This window comes from Barbus barbus (genome assembly GCF_936440315.1).
Source record: "Barbus barbus genome assembly, chromosome: 28".
Taxonomy (NCBI): Eukaryota; Metazoa; Chordata; class Actinopteri; order Cypriniformes; family Cyprinidae; genus Barbus; species Barbus barbus.
Window position 1 is genome coordinate 15,074,418 of NC_136756.1, and position 17,382 is coordinate 15,091,799.

The window sequence follows — 17,382 nt, forward strand, 5'->3', positions numbered from 1 at the left end:
TTCAAGCATTAAATGAGAAAATGAAATAATTCCCAAAACTGACAAATAAAATGTCCCCAAAATTCATTGCAAATTTAGCCTAAAAATTAAGCTACCATTCAGATAAACTTACATTCACTATAAAATAATGCATAAACGTTTTTCCTATAAAAATTTGACCTGTTTGAAACTGCCTATTTTTCATTAACATAGGTTAATGTTAGAGACTTGTTTATGAAACATATCAACAAAAACATGGGATCTGTAATTATCATTTTAACCAACTTAAAATTTATTATTCATCTACTTTGTACAGAATCACATTATAGCCACATTTAATGTAATAACAGGTCTTCCATACAATAGCATTGTGCAGTTTCAATATCGTCCAGTAATAATAATAAACAAAGTCTATTGTTTCAGCAATAGAGCTCCAGGAGAGGAAAGAATGCTGAACGCAAACCACTGTGTCTTAACATCTTCTGGGGAGTAATGCTATCTCTTATTGAGGACTGTTTAATGTACTTGGCCATCGGTCAGATAAACACACAGAACAGTCAACGGCTCCGTGGAAACAAGACGATGGGAGTTTATTGTGATCCATCTCCTTAATCCACACTGTGCCATACACAGAACATTTCCTCATCATGGAAGCTGGGTTGTAAAATGGCAGCCAGGAATATCTTCATCAGCACAGTGAGTAATGGACCAAATAAAAGAGAGAGAAAAACGAGGAATGGATATAGCTGTAATTCAAGCAGGAGCTTGATAAAGGAAGTGCAGATTCCAGAACATACAATGGCATAAGAAAAGAGCAAGGCAATGATCTTCAACACAATTACAGGAATGTCTCAGTTTTCCTTAGTCTAAAGGAAATACACAAGCGTAAAGAATCTGTGGCACAATAACTAAAGGAAATCTCTAAAAGAAAAATAAGTCATAAACAAAACAACATGCCTGCATGTTACATGACATCCTAACAATACACGACCTCTCCTTTGTTCTGAACAACATAATACAGATATATGCATATTAGCCATAATAAACTGAACAATTTACACACACACACACACACACACACTTAACAGGGCAAGATTTTGGCACTGTTCAGGATCGCAAAGTGCTTGCAAGTTTTGTGAACAGCAAAAAAGTAATATATGAACCCAAACGATTAAACAAGAAAAATGTACAGTGTTTGAATTAAGTTAAATTTTGCTATTTCTTGAATACAGAAAACTAATGTAGCAGTGATATTATTCTGATGGAGAACTCCTATATCCATTTTTATATATTGAGTCCATCAGTTACGGTTAATCATTTCCTATAACACCTTAAACGATACAAAGATTTAAAACTGTTTTATGTTTTTTTCCCTAAGTTATGTGAGGTTTCCAGTTTAAACAGTACTGAAAAATAATGTGTTATAGTCCTATAATATCATGTGATATGACCAATATGCGCTGTATTGTTTTAATATAGGCTCAGTAATCCAATATTAGTTGGATTTATGCATAAAACAAAAGGAATGTACATACTTGGGAATTATGGGAATGGTAAACTATAATTGTGTCGTATATTCTTTTTAGTTATGAACTAACATGCTAATATGTTGACCATAGTCACACGTTGGTTAAAGAACCTCACATTTTAGCTCTCTGTGTTGTGTTTTATCCATCAGAAAGGGGCCATATAAATGTGTTCCTCCTTATGATTTGCGTATTCAGATGTTCCGTAGCCCTCGCCACGGGAAGACATAAATCATAGGTGAGCAAAATGTCAGCGTTTTATGGAAAACTGGAATGTATAATTCTTTATAAACCCACAGTGCTGAAAGGAACAAGAAAACACAAGAATAACATTCACCATCCAATGATCTACGAGAAGATTGGCACTCAAAGTGTGAGCCACCATTCTGTCAGAAATCCTAAAATGGTTGACAGTGAAAATAAGCAACATCACCTGCATGTTGAATGTAACTAAGTGCTTGTAACAGTGAGTCCATGAGAAGATATCAGACTAGCTTGTCATTCTTCACTACAGTAATATCAACAGAATGCTACCCATGCAGGGAATTCCCTCTGCTTGGAAAATTTCAGTAGGATGTTGGTGCCCTCCATTGGTCACATGCTGAATCAGTCCCAGTGGATTTCACACCATAATGCATCTGAGCTCCTTTTCAAACCTCTGTGGAGAAAAGCATACTCTGCCGTTTACTATCCGGAGTAGGGATTGCCTCCAGCTGCAGGAAGTACAGTAATACCTGGACCTACAGAGACCAGCAGATCAAACAAATACATCAACACATTTATTATTTTGTATATGACACATTTTTGATGCTTTCAGACCTCAGGGCAGTTAAACTCTAGTACTTTAGAACATAGTGTATGTGTGTTACCTGAGACATAACCTCAAGAGACCAGCTGTCACTCATAGAGATGGGCTGCGTGGGATTGGCTGGAATTTTACTGTCCTTTTCAGAGGGACGAAGGAGGGTCGGGCCGAAAACTGTGGCGATATTGTGGAAGGACATCTTGTTGACACTCTCATTCTCAGCAACCCTGATGAAAACAAGGAAGAAAGTTTCAGTCAACATATAGGTCTTAAACAAATGTGAATGGTGCTTGTCTGTCCATAAAAAAGCTGCACTCTCAATCTCCTTTTGCTGACTGGCTGTAAATTATGGGGTTAATTGTGATTTTACTATTCTATTAATAGCCCTAATCTGCATATAGTTTTGTGAAGAAAAAAAAAGTATTTCACTGCTATGCTGTAGCTATAGTGTTTTAAGTGGTTTCGTTTGGTATCATATCGCAAACACCAGTTCAAATCTATTTTCACTTAGGAATCATGTTATTCAAATTGTTTGATGGGATCAGACTGTACCTCTTCAGATGGTCCAGTAGAAACAGGAAGGTCAGCAGGTTGGGTTCAGGTAGCGAGAGCAACAAATTGAGCATACAGCTTTCCTTTGCCACGCTGTCTGATAATGCTGAAGAAAATAAATTAACAAAAATAAATGATTAACATGAACTGCTTTGAATAAATTATTATACATTAGAACTTAAAAAAACACCAACCAATGCCTTCAGTGAAATTTGCGCAGAGTTCGTCAGTGAAGAGGGGCTCAGGAAGCTCTCTGAAGTAAAGCTTTAGCGTTCCAGCGATGGCATTCACGTCCATCTCACTCATCATAACCGAAACATCTTTATTGTCTATTAAATCACAAAAAAGTACTAATTTTTAGCCACAACAACAGCACATATACTATTAAATATATAATATATTAAAATACGTTTAATTTGACTTTAATATTTTAAAATCTAATTTATTTTTAGGTTCATCCCTACAAGAATTACTGAAGTACTTACTGGCATCAAAGGCAGCTTTTAGGGCCTGGATGTCTGTAGCCACACCAGAGACACGATAGATGCCCACTTCCTCCATCCCTCTGCGCTCAATCTCCTCTACACATTGTCTCACAATAAGAGGCACTTTGGAGTGCTCCCGTCTAAGAGTAACAAACACACACAAGTCAACAACCAGCATCTGGAGAATATATTTCAAATGATTTGTGCTAATTTTTTGGTATTAAAGCTGCAAATACTATGACCACAGAAGATTATGGGAACAAGCTTTTTGTAAAAATGTATTTCATGTATATGGTGAATTAAGTTTCTTGGCACGTTTCTGGGAAGTAAAAAATAACCAGCATATTCTGAGAGCTTGTTTATTTGTTCACTATGAATGGAATTTTTTTTTTTTTTTTTTTCGCTGTTTCAACGTTCTCATAGCCTTTATTTAAACCTACATCTGTATTATCCTGATACGGCATTCCAATATCCCAAAATCAACATCATAATGAGACCACCTGAAAAAAAATAAAAATAATTCCTTCTACCATATACTCCTCCCAAAATTGTCAAGTTAAAAAAAACAAGTATTATTAGGGGACAAAATGATTTGCTGTTAAACTACAAAAAATGCATATATGAGAGTCTACTTCCTAAATCCACAGTCCTGTTTTTATTGCAGTCCTCTGAGGGAAGCCCTTGGCAAACCTTGCCTTTAATAATCATTTCTTCCTGTTTCTCAGGAAGTCTATAATAGGGTTACTTTCTGTTTTCCTTTATGCTTTTAAGAACCCATCTGACGGAGACCACCCTTCCTCAGCTTTATTAAAAGGAAGTCCCCCCTCCTTATTTTTATGAGCCCTCATTTGAGTCATGTGGGTCTAGGAAAACACTCGGAGAAGGGTCCCTGTGTCCTCTAAATTATGGGAAACATGGCTGACAGCTGACTGGTGTTGCTCTTGGAGTGAAAGATGTGTGAGTGGAACGTAACTTCTTTCATCACTGAATCACGACTGGCCGTCTGACATAAAACTGGCATAAGCGGTTACAATACAATACAACAATATTAATCCTTAATATAGGCACACTTACTAGCATTTTTAGCTGTCATTTTTGACTTATACTGACATCTAGTGGTGTGGATGCAGCACTATTTAAATACAAACGTTTTCAGTTTCGAAAGTATCCAAGTGAAAATAATGAAAATAAGTCATATTTAGCTTTTATTAGGCTACTGACATGACTGGAATCATATAATGTGAAATTTATTTATTTATTTACTGAAATGCTATTAATTATCTTCTTATCTTTTAATAGGGAAAATAATGTAATACCCATTTTTTTATTAAAACTTTGTATAGTGTATTTGTATCAGTCACACACTGGATTGATTGGTAGGTTGACTCACTTAGTAACAGCCCCGATCTTGACTCCAAACACTCCGGACTGTTTCCTGGACGGCATCCTCTTCAGACTGAACTCTCTGCTGGTAAACCGCATAGACAGCTTGACCTCAATCTGGAGAGAGTGATGAATGTGCACAACTTTTTTTTTTAATAAAAACATCTCACTGATGAGAACAAAATAACTCTGTGCTCAATCTCACCTATCACAAATTAAATGACTGTAAACTGTGGCCATCAGCTTAATATCAAGCCACATGACCATAATCCATCATTGTGCTTCATATTGCTAAAACTTGATGGCACACAAATGATTGTTATACATTGATTGGAAGATGCTAATGGGAAAAAAGTACAGCTCTGTTCATAAAATACCTACACAAGGATCAGTAGGATTGTTTTAAAAGAAATTAATACTTTTATTCAGCAAGGATGCATTAAATTGATCTAAAGTGACAATAAAGATTGTTGCATGAGATTTCTATTGATTTCTCTATTCAATAAATCCTAAAAAATGTCTCATGTCTCAAGTAGTACAGCTGTTTTCTATATAATAAGTAATGTTTCTTGAGCACCAAATCAGCATATTAGAATGATTTCTGAAGGCTCATGAGACTCTGAAGTTGCTAAAAATTTAGCTTTGCCATTACAAGAATAAATGACATTTTAAAATATATTAAAATAGAAACCAGTTATTTTAAATTGTAACAATATTACCTTTTTGACCATATTTTCAAATAAATGCAGCCTTAAACAAATGAGACTACTTTAAAAACATTTAAAAAATCTTCCTGACCTCATATTTGAATGGTACTATATATATATATAAATAGACACAGACACACACAACCACATTTCACAAATTATCAGCTTTTGAACAGGGTAATCGATGTCATTTTAGTTATTATTTTGACAAATGAAAAGTACTGAAATGTATCTGTTATACCACTGTAGGGCAGTAAAATACAAAAACATTTTCTATATAATCGTATTTAAATATCTGACAAAATCTGCAAAAGAGACAAGTGATAAGCACCTACATATAGTTACAGGATATTATCATTTCAGTGTTCAGCAATGATACAGCAACATCTATTATTCACTATCCAGATGATCTTAATCAAGTGTGCTGGCCTGTTTAAATGTAAATGACCATTTATTAAAATGACTGTTCCTATTATTAATAATTGTGTTATTGTGCAGGATGAGCCACACTGACCCCATTCATGCTGATTACTGTCCTCTGCCAGTCTTTACCCTGCAGCGATTGAGGATCCAGCTGTGAAAACAGGGACAAATGTCAATCAAGAGGATAATCTTTATCTGAGCGTGACCCAAACACAGAGTCACCTGCTAAAAATGGCAGCTCAGTAAACACGCTACTGGAAAGTATCTACAGTTCACAAAAATAAATAAACAAATGCACTGAGCCAGGACAAATGAATAGCTGCCCAGACACATAGTACAGTATGTGAATTGCTATTTCAATTTAACTGACACAGACAAAATCATCAAAATTAACTGCATATCCTAAAGAACAGTATAATCCAAACAGTTTCCCTTCTTTATGATATGTCCATCTTCCCCAGTCTTATAATATTAGATAACGTCCACATAGTCGGATGTCAGTATGAATCTAGTGACAGATTCTGTCCTAATCATGTCTCTAATACCAGGGCGTCTGCTATGGATGTTGTGACAACATAATTTACTAGCTTGCTGCCAATGGAAAGACCTGTATTGATTGGTTGCCTTTACTCATGCCAAACAATCTGATTTGTGTAATTCGAAGCAACTGGTGCACTCGCACATGGTGAAATGACAGCAACAATCAATGTCATATTTTATATATTCAGAGTCTTTTGTATACATCATGTCGTCTTGGGCATAACGTATTGTTTTAGGTAGACTATAGTAAACCAATAGATCAATATCACAACTAGAAGAAAGCAATAATTTCATTACATTACATTTACTGTATATAAAACTATATTTTCACACATATGGTAATACTTTTTTTTTAAAGAAATAAATACTTTTATTCATCAAGGATGCATTAAATTGATCAAAAAGCATTTGTAATGTAACAAAAGATTTCTATTTCAAATAAATGCTGTTCTTTTGAACTTTGTATTCAAAGAATCCTGAAAATATACCACAGTGTCCACAAAAATATCAAGCTGCACGACTGTTTTTAACATTGTTTATAATAAATGTTTCTTAAGAAGCAAATCAGCATATTAGAATGATTTCTAAATGATTATGTGATACTGAAGACTGGAGTAATGATTGATGAAAATTCAGCTTTGCCATCACAGGAATAAATCACATTAAAAACATTTTAAAATAGAAAACTGCTTTTAAATTGTAGAAACATTTCACAGTTTTAATGTTTTTACTATATTTTGATTAAATAAATGTAGCCTGTTGAGCATAAAAGATTTCTTTCATAACTAAATAATATAACAGACCCCAAACTTTTGAATGGTACACTGTGTCAGAAAATTGTCTCTAAATAATATGCTGTAACATTGTCATTGTACAAAGGCAATCATTGACAGTATCCAATACAGTGGTATTTTTTTTCTCCACAAAACTAAATGCAGATTTAATATCGCTAATTATATCTTAAGTTAACTTTGATAGTCCTAAAAAACACATTTTGACCCCCCAGCAGCCCCTTGCTGCCCCCTGGAGGTCACCAGTTTCAAATCACATGCTATACACCAGTTTTTTTTTTCTTATGGTCTTCATTAATAAGTCTCAAGCCTTAATATTTTTCAAATCATTAACCGATAAAACATACCCTACTTACCAAAACAACAAAATGCTGACCAACAAAAAATGTCCTTGAAGTGACTGATAGCAAAATCCACATCAAACAATTCAAAATCTCAATTCCTAACCACCCTGTTTAACAATATTCATCTCAAACCAAATTACCAAACTGAGTTTATTTCCTAAATCCCCACACATGAGGAGGCAAGGCTCTCATTACCTTTTGCCTGAGGAGCGTGCTGCGAACTCTACCCCAGAGTCGAGCCCCGGTGCTGGGACTCCTCCTGAGGCCAATGTCTACCTCCTCATCCTCCTCCTGTTTCTCCTCTTCCTCCACCGCACAGCTGCTAATTAACTCTTCCTTCATCAGTTTGCTACCAACAGTATTCGTTCTACCATAATGTTCTTCACCATCTGGCATCTGGTCCTTTTTGCCCATCTCGCTCGAGTTCCTCAAAGAATGCTACTGTTATTGACAAGAAGCAGCAGGGTACAGGAACATGAATCCCTCTCCGCTCACAGAAGCACAGTTAAATTTCAATCTTCTAGCACAACGGCCAACTGGCGTTCCATGCCATCCTGAAGTGGTGCATGTTTAGGCATAAATGCTGGTCTGGATGAACCTATTGTTGTGAATGTCACTGATATATTCTTGAGTTCACACACACACACAGAGCTCCCCTGACGGAGCTGTCACACAGATGGAGCGCTGGGATTAACTACAGAATCTCCTCCCACCCTGATGATTACGGCCCAATGTGACAGCTGACCTACCAACAACGCATTCAAGACAATATCAAGTGTTTTGCCTAGTGCTTTTCTGCTTATCAGCAATGAAATGTGCCACTTCTCAAGTTTAGGGCAGTATGTATATCCTGTCATACCAATCTTATGAGAAGAAACTGAAAAAGTAAAGTATTAACTCTGTGTGAACAGGTATAAAAGATCTTGTTTGGAGTTTTTAGACTAAACGGCTGAGATCTAATACAGTCAGTGGCCACAGCAAAAAAACATGGTTGCCATAAAAACAAAGGGTCATGTGATTAAGACAAAAGCTTTCATCTGCTAATGCTGACTTTCACTCAACTCATCAGGAAATTTCGCACCTGCCCCTCTGTGACTCTGTCAGCGTGTCATGTCCCAATTTCTCTTTGGAGCATTTCCAAACAACAACGACAATCCATAGTACAGTCCTTCTAATCCTTCTCTAGCACAACACCTAAGCATTTCCCTAAGGCCGCCTCTCTGCTGAGCCGCCACTCAGGTTTCTCTAGTGACACGAGCACACCACCGCATATGGCAGAATTATCCACCTGAACAACTTACCGGCTTTGTTCTGTTCATTGCATTAGGAATAAAAAAATGTAAATGCTTAGTCACTATGGGTAAGAAGATTATAGATTGCCTGTTTTATCCTGGGATTTATGACTAACCGATAAACTTGATAATGAAATAACACAATTTCCTAACTGATTACTTGGATTTGCGCATAGAGAAACAGTGTAAGTCACTTCACAATAGTAAAAATGCACTTCTATGAAAATTAATCAAACACATAATTAACAGATTAAGAATTTTTTTGTTGCAGCTCTACTAAAAAAGTACTGTGAAAGTAAGTCTGATAATATCCTAAATCAAAACAACCGTGTTTAACAGTCTTTAAAATGAGAACAGGAATATTTGAGCTGTTAACTGCCAACTGTTTGTTGGTGAGGACATAAACGGTTCAACTTCTCAAAGCTCCCTTATATAATGAATTTTAATAAAAGCAGGCATACCTGAATCTGTCCTTTGGCCATGATACGATCCATGTTCTCCCCATCATCCCTGCACTGTTTGACCTTACTGTAGCACAGCAGTCTGAGGGTCTGAGAGCCTTCCAGCTCGATCTCAAATTCCTGTGAAAAGAGAGTCCAGCCTCCATTTAATCACATTGTTCAACTTGCATTATAATGTATTTTCATATTTAAAGCTGCAGGGTGTAATTTGTGGGATCAAATGTTGTTGTAGCATAAGGCCTAATTATTCTATCTGTCTTTCTAATGCTCTAGGTTTCTCTAAATGTTTCTGAAGGCAACTACGTGCTGAGGATGGGCTGCAGTTCTGACCTCATTCCAGTTTGGCTCTGTGGTGTCTCTATACACACGAGTTTTTGCCTTGTTCACAAAATAACCGAACGAGTCTACCTCCAATGTACAATACAGATCTAGAGGGAGAGAAGAGACAACAAGACAGTTACATATAAAACCATTTTCAAATGTTAAAAAAATAATAATAATAAAAAATTTAACACTAATCAGAATTAAAGTTATTTTCCCACATAGTATTAGAGGTAACAGTATTAGGAGATGGGCAGTATGATCAAAATCCCAATAACTATTACAGTCATTTCTACATTAAGTATATTTTTATATCAATTTTAAAAAACAATTTTTTATAAATTAATATAAAATATATATTTTTTTATTTGATATGCTACATTTATATATTAATGTATAATTTACGGAATTAAATATTTTAGAAATAAAATGTAAAAAATAAGATTATTGAAATGAATAAGTAATCAAAACCAGGTGTCAACACTATATAACACTTCAGTTTTCACTTTCCAATCTGAAACATTGAAAATAACACTATAAATTGGTTATTTATTGATATTATCATTAAAAAATGTGGGGTTGTAAAATGTTTTCATGTTTTTAAAAGAAGTCTCTCACCAAGGCTGCATATATTGGATCAAAATACAGTAAAAACAGTAATATCCAGGAATTTCTGATGAATATAAAAGCTCAAAAGAATAGCATTTTTAAGAAAAATTTAAATCTTTTGTAACAAATGAATCAAGATCAATTTAATGGATCCTTGCTGTATAAAAGTACTCAGAAAAAACTTACTGATCCCAAACTTTTCAGTGGTAATACAGATAGTCTAGTTGTCAGAATATTTCTTTACTTTTAATGCGAAGAGCTTTTGGCTCTTATTACATTATATTGTCATCATGGTATAGACAGTAAGGAAGTTGCTATTGAGGATAAAGCCTACAAGAAAGCCAAAGCAATGAATGAGCGAGAACAAAGAAAGACATAAATTAGTGATGGAGAGTTAGCTTTAAGAAGGAACGCAGTGTTCCCTGTTAATCCATCCGTCCCACAGCTGCTCATAGAGAGAACTCTGCCCAACAACAGCAGGGAGCATGTCAGGTGTTTTCATGCATGTGTGCACATATTAGGGAGGCATTCAATAATTTAATGATTACTGTGAGCCGGATTTCATTCCATCTAATTGTAAGTGCTGAAAAAACACACTGCTGCAGTCTCATAAACTAGGTGAGACAACCCGTGCCAGACAACTTACTCAAGCTCTGTTTCAACCCTGTTGCAGAATGAACAATCACATTTAGAAAGCCATACAGCCCCGTGGATTCATCATCTAATGGGAGAAAAACAACCAAATTTATGACAAATTTCAGATACAGTAGAAAGACATACAAATCAATATAGATCTTAATAAAATTATACAAAAAAGGCACTCACCTTCTTTATTTACTGTCAGAGGAACACTGTGAACTGTTTGTAGCTTCACGCAGGAGTTGGTGAGCATCTGCAACTCCAGGGAAGTCAAAGAAAAACTCTTGAAACCTTTGAGAAAAGAACAAAGAAACTAAGAGAGACTCACTCAGTGAAGTCACCAATATCTGCATTTAACCAATAAGTGGCTCTCGCTGAAGGAAAAGAGCAGTTTAATGTGTCCTGCTGTGATTTTTTTGGAAGGTGGGACAGCAATGCTTACACTTTTTCTGCTGCTCCCGAATGATCTCCCTCCATTCTTCTCGCTCGTAATCAGATGAAATCAGGAATGTATAACCCTGGAATACAGAAACAAAACAGGAAATAAGAACTTTTGGATTTTTTTCTTTTTTTTTAAATAGCCAATATTAAACTTGGCATGTTAAAGGTTTTATTTTTTTGACAATATAGTATAGTTAATAAAATTTTAGCATTTGCTGTTTATCATTTATTGGTCATGACATGAAAAAAGAAAGAAAGAAGAAACGACATTACAGTGAGCAAATTATATCTTAAGCAAAGAATACAGATTGCAGATATCTAAAAAAGAAAAAGAAAATGTAGTTTTAGGAAATTGTCTGGTATTGACTCACCTTGCCATTCCTGTTACTGACTCTGAAGGCCATGCATGGCGATATGAGCAGCAGCAGCGATTCCTGTTCGCACAGTTTCTTCCTGAGACGATCAAGGACTTTACCTCCTTTACACACTCTCTGAACACATGAGAGAATGAAAGAAAGGAGGTGGGAATGAACACTAAGCTGAATGTTTACTGTAAAAAAGCATTTCTGATGAATGTTTAATCCACTTATCTACCTTTTCTCTCTGAATCTCGTTCTTGATCTGGGAGATCTTGACCTTCATAGCATCTATCTCCTCCTCTGGTATCTGGGGGACCGGTGAAGACTCAGATTCATCGATGGTCTGAAAGGTGACGTCTGCTAGTGGGATATACCACTTACAGTCATACTGCTGCCCCTTCCTGAACATAGGAAGAGACAGAAACCAGGGGTCACAATAATGATAAAGAAAGAAAACTTTGAAACGAGGAATGTTTCTACAGGTGAAACAAGTTTCATATAGATTGACTTACCCTCCGGTTTGTTTCTTCAATTTGGCGCAAAGCAGCAGGTCAGTAAAGAGGAAGACATGCCGAAGTTTTCGTGCACCTTCGACTAACTCCACCATAAACTGGTCTCTGAGAAGCTGTCGATTCTTTAAAGACATATAAAAAACTGTTAGATTTACATGTTTTTAAATGTAATGCACATAACACTATACTTTGTGTTATATAACCTTGACATTAAATTACAGAAAACTACTTAATGCTACTGCATGAGTGTTTCTAATACAAGGGAGTGATGACAAATTTGACATCTTTTCTGTTCTGACCAACAAAAATAATCGCTTATATTTTTTTCCTCTTATAGATATTATAAATTGCTGTTGTAGGTTTTTTCTTTTGGTATTGTCACAAATGGGGATGCAAAAACATTATATATTGTTGTAGTTTGACGCCTTCTGCTTCTGTGAAGTCTGGGAATGTGAAAAGGGACCATCATAATTTTTGAAAACCAAAAATACACTTAGTTTCAACTGTTTACCAATAGGGGGCGTTCATGTATTGTTTACTGCCCCATGAATCAGTGGCAGCCTAAGGCATGGGGTCATTTAAAGTAGGTGAGGAGGAAAACAGCCAATGAGAGGCTCAGACTCATTCACTCAGATGGAGACATGACACACTTAAGAAATTGCTATTGTGGGTGAGTCATGGGAACTATTTTCATGATAATGATGGCAGCCTGAGGGTGTTTCAATCTCAGACAAGCCGCGGCTAGCCACTGCTAGATAGGATGAAAAAAAGTGTGCTGGATGAGATGATTCACAAAAGGCAGATATGATGGTAATTACCTACTGTAAATCAGATTAGAGGAAAAAAAATTACCTTAGATGGACTACAAAACAAACAAAAAAAAAGAACTAAATTTTGTCCTTAAAATAGCAAAGCAATATCAAATAGAAAATGTTCTGTATAAGATGTCCCCAAACATGTCCATCTCAGGTCATTCTTTACAACTGGGTGTGCATTTGCACTCTTGAGTGACCGAATCTTCTCCTAATTGAAGGGTGTGACACATGTTAAAGACATCTGCTCTTTTCATGGCCTGAATGTCTGTGTGTGTGTGTTGATACATTCAAAACAATGGCTCTGACCTGTGACCCTGGCTTCAGAGAGTGTGTGTTTATCCCTTATGCCTAAACTTGCATTTTTTTTCTTCTAAAATGCTCCAGGATTTGGCCAACATGATATATGGGTTCAGTATTGACTTAGGCTGTTTTAGCAGATGTCTCTAAATGCGGCCAAAGAGGAGATGCAACACATGGCCATGAACTGGAAATCCATCCAAGACCAAGATGCCCTGACAAATGATAATGCAGGAAAGTACAATTATTTTCTTTCTGAACAGGCATTGTCAGACATATTCTGTTTTTGGTGATGTTTTTTTTTATTAAATCATTATATTAGAATTGGAATATTTATACTTTTAGGATGCTTTAAGCTTGAAAGCTTCGGTTTTCATACATTAAAATTGGCAAATGGACCACCTCTCCTTTTGTGATCCATAAAAAAATAAAAATAAATAGTCAACGGCCTTTTATACTCCTTTGATACAAAATTGTTTGTTGGATCCCAATAGAGAAACAAAGAGATATTTTAGATCTTGTGTGTCTGGCAAAGATCCACAGTTGATGTCGAAAAAATGTATTTTTGACAAATACTTTCTTGTAGGATTGTATAATGATGTTTTATCATCAGTTCCTGCAAAGTGATAAAAGTAAAAAATTCTTCATTTAAGAACAAATCTTTACTGGAATCATGATTAAGCTGTTCTGTACCCTTCCCCAGCTTATGTCAGACATCCCTTTAATCATTCCAATAACAAATGATCCCTATTTTTGAATTGTATCTCTGTATTTTCTGCAATAAAAATTCCTGGCATGTCCACAAGCCTACAATCAGAGAGCCACCTCCCACACAGTTTTCCAGTAATCTGCGAGGAAGTCTAGTACCAGGTCAACTGACTCAGAGTTCAGAGGGGTTGGTAGAGTGTGCGAATACGTGTTTGTGTTCATTCTGAAGCTGGGAAGGGTGTTGAGACACTTCTCGTTTCACAAAAATGGCTTTTGATAAAGGAGGAAGGGGAACAGGAAGGCGGGAGATGATTATATTGTTGACGGGACACTTGTAGAGTTATGCAACTGGAGCATACTGATGAAAATTTGTACACTTTTCGTAAAAATATTACGGAGTTACAGCAGAAGAGTTTATCAGCAAGGGTTTTTCTTCTGCCCTGGACCCCTTGAACTCATACACATCTTAAGAATTATTTTCAAAAAGATTTTTAAATATATTTTTCAAGGTAAACAATATTTTGTTTTTACAGAAATTATATATTCATACATTTTTTAGGAGTCGCACTACATAACTTTTTAAAGCCTGAACTAACCTTGCTTTGTCATAAAAAGACACCATGACATTTTATCTTCAGAGTTGTCTTTTTATATTTATCAGACTTACAGGGATAGTTCACCCAAAAATGAAAATTCGGTCATTAATTACACACCCTCATGTCGTTCAAAACCGGTTAAGACCTTTGTTCATCTTCAGAACACAAATTAAGGTATTTTTGATTAAATCTGAGAGCTTTCTAACCCAGCATTGACAGCAACGCAACTACCACCTTCAAGTCCCAGAAAGGTAGCAAGGACATTGATAAAACAGTCCATGTGACATTAGTGGTTCAACCTTAATTTTATGAAGCTACACAAAGAAAACAAAGAACAACTTTATTCAACAATTTCTTCTCTTCCGTGTCAGTCGATGCGCTCTCAGATTCCATCAAAAATATCTTCATTTGTGTTCCAAAGATGAACGAAGGTCTTACAGGTTTTGAACGACATGAGGGTGAGTAAATAATGATAGAATTTAAATTTTTGGATGAACTATCCCCATTTCATGACCCTGACACATAGTCATCAAAGTCTGCAGGGGTCCTCATTTACTATCATGTTTTGTTTCATTATTATATTTTTTTATTGCCTGCTGGTAAGACCACATAACCTTGATTGGACAGACAATTTTGTTTTTCAAATTTAATGTAGCTGTTTTGTTAAAATAAAAACATGATCATCACGAAAGATTGTATTAACATTAGGAGACCAAAAAAATGTCAGGTCATGGACATGGTCTGCTCTTCCACTGGGCAATACTGACCTCTCCTTTCTTCACTGTCATAGACTGACGGCGGGGCGTGATCTCCTCATTAATGCTGGAGAGGAAGTTCTGGGAAATGCGGAGGGCATCCTGCAGGAAGGAGTGATCTGGATGACTGGATGGGGTGTGCTTCAACAGGTCCTGAAACACACAGACTTATCAAATATTGCAAAACACTCAATTTATTGCATGTGTAAACCAACACAGCTTAAGCTCACCCAAATAAAACATGAGCATTGTCCCGCCACTAACCTGTAAACATTCTCGCATGAGAAAAATGATCGATTGTGTACATGTTCTTTCAGTTTTACTCACGTGGAGGACGAGGGTACTGCGAGTGACTCGATCCACTGGTTTATACAGCAGCACTGAGAACGAGGAAGAAAAAAAGAGTGATCAGAATACTAAGTGGTGTAAAAGGAGAGTAAATGTGGAAAAACGACTTACTTTCCAGAGAGTTCTTGGCATTCTGATCTTTGCCCTCTTTAGCGCTCTTGACTTTTAGATTCTGAAGGTAAAACGGTAAACAAATACACAAATTTACACCGGAGACAAAGATATCAGGCTTTGTTTTGAAAGTATAATGCAAGTGCCCTTAAAACAGACCTCTGAAATCTCTGCAAACTGAGAATTGGCTTGACAACATTTTTCGGCTGTTTCCACGGCAACCTTGTAGTTGTCCACAAAAGCCCTGTACACGCCGAGCTGGCTGGCCTGTGTGGGAAGATAAAACGACAGGAGAGAGTGAAAGAGAAGGTGGTTTAAAGATAAAAGTGAGTGCTAGAGGCGGATTACTCATGCATGTTACATTGGCTTAATTCTGCTTACTAAGGTAGAGCAGGCAGTTTTTCGTTGCCTGTTTTGGCATGGTTGACATGCTTCTGATATTCAAAGACAAGCAAATACCAGCCTGACTCTGCATGAAGACAACAGCACTCAACAAAGCAGACAAATTATCACAGTGAAGTAATGGGTCAATCTTAAAGGAATAGTTTACCCAAAAATAATTTTTTTTCTGAAAATGTACTCATCTATAGGCCATCCAAGATTTTCTTCATCAAATCAGATTTGTAGAACTGTAACATTACATCACTTGCATCCTCTGCAGTGAATGGGTGCCGTCAGAATGAGAGTTCAAACATTTGATAAAAACATCAGAAATATTCACAACACGACTCCAGCCCATCAATTAACATCTTGTCAAATGAAAAGCTGTGCTTGTAAGAAAGAAATCCACCACTATGGTGTTTTGACTTTAAACCTGCGAGTCCAAATAACACTTCCTTCAGTTTAAAAGTTCTTCTCCTGTAGTTCTCTCACATCAAAATCCACTGACATATTTATTTACAACTGTTTTGAACTGTTTTCACTTTAGACGGTGCTTGATCTGTTGATTTGTTTCTTTCCTGATTCTTCAGAATTCAATAAAAATGCAAAATAATGGACTCATTTGAAGTTAAAAACATATTATTAATGAATTTCTTACAAAACAAACAGCTTTCACTTCACAACACATTAATTAACTGATGCACTGGAGTCGTGTGGATTACTTGTGGATTATTGTGATGTTTCTATCAACTGTTTGGACTCTCATTCTGACGGCACCCATTCACTGCAGAGGATCCATTGTTGACCAAGTGATGTAATGCTAAATTTCTCCAAATCGGTTTTGATGAAGAAACAAATGCATCTAAATCTTGGCCTAAGGGTGAGTACATTTTCAGCAGATTTTTTATTTTTGGTTGAACTATTCCTTTAAGGCATTGGTCTCAAACTCAATTCCTGGAGGGCCACAGCTCTGCACAGTTTAGCTCCAAGCATAAATCAAACACTCCTGATCCAGCTAATCAAGCTCTTCAGGATCACTAGAAACTTCCAAGCAAGTGTGATTTGGAGCTGGTTGGAGCTAAACTCTGCAGAGCTGTGGCCCTCCAGGAATTGAGTATCAAAATTCATAATACAAATATAAATTATTACATGCTTGAACCTATTATAATCTAAGCAAATAGTGATATTATAATTAACCATTT

The 17,382-nt window shown here is 36.1% G+C and overlaps 1 protein-coding gene across 1 annotated transcript in view; it reads right to left on the reverse strand.

Annotated features, from left to right (window-relative positions):
- Nucleotides 1-544: 544 nt before the first annotated feature.
- Nucleotides 545-17,382, reverse strand: part of LOC306848501 (breakpoint cluster region protein) — a 41,961-nt gene continuing 25,123 nt past the window's right edge. Inside the window, exons 5-23 of the mRNA XM_079383093.1 lie at nt 15,959-16,066; nt 15,800-15,860; nt 15,668-15,720; nt 15,353-15,493; nt 12,170-12,291; nt 11,893-12,058; nt 11,670-11,789; nt 11,300-11,375; nt 11,044-11,148; nt 10,865-10,939; nt 9,619-9,716; nt 9,289-9,408; nt 5,952-6,011; nt 4,738-4,847; nt 3,348-3,487; nt 3,057-3,191; nt 2,863-2,968; nt 2,375-2,537; nt 545-2,245 (exon numbers count right to left, since the gene is read on the reverse strand). Coding sequence (XP_079239219.1) covers nt 2,156-2,245; nt 2,375-2,537; nt 2,863-2,968; nt 3,057-3,191; nt 3,348-3,487; nt 4,738-4,847; nt 5,952-6,011; nt 9,289-9,408; nt 9,619-9,716; nt 10,865-10,939; nt 11,044-11,148; nt 11,300-11,375; nt 11,670-11,789; nt 11,893-12,058; nt 12,170-12,291; nt 15,353-15,493; nt 15,668-15,720; nt 15,800-15,860; nt 15,959-16,066 — 2,049 coding nt within the window. The 3' untranslated portion in view covers nt 545-2,155. The remainder of the gene's footprint in view (nt 2,246-2,374; nt 2,538-2,862; nt 2,969-3,056; nt 3,192-3,347; nt 3,488-4,737; nt 4,848-5,951; nt 6,012-9,288; nt 9,409-9,618; nt 9,717-10,864; nt 10,940-11,043; nt 11,149-11,299; nt 11,376-11,669; nt 11,790-11,892; nt 12,059-12,169; nt 12,292-15,352; nt 15,494-15,667; nt 15,721-15,799; nt 15,861-15,958; nt 16,067-17,382) is intronic.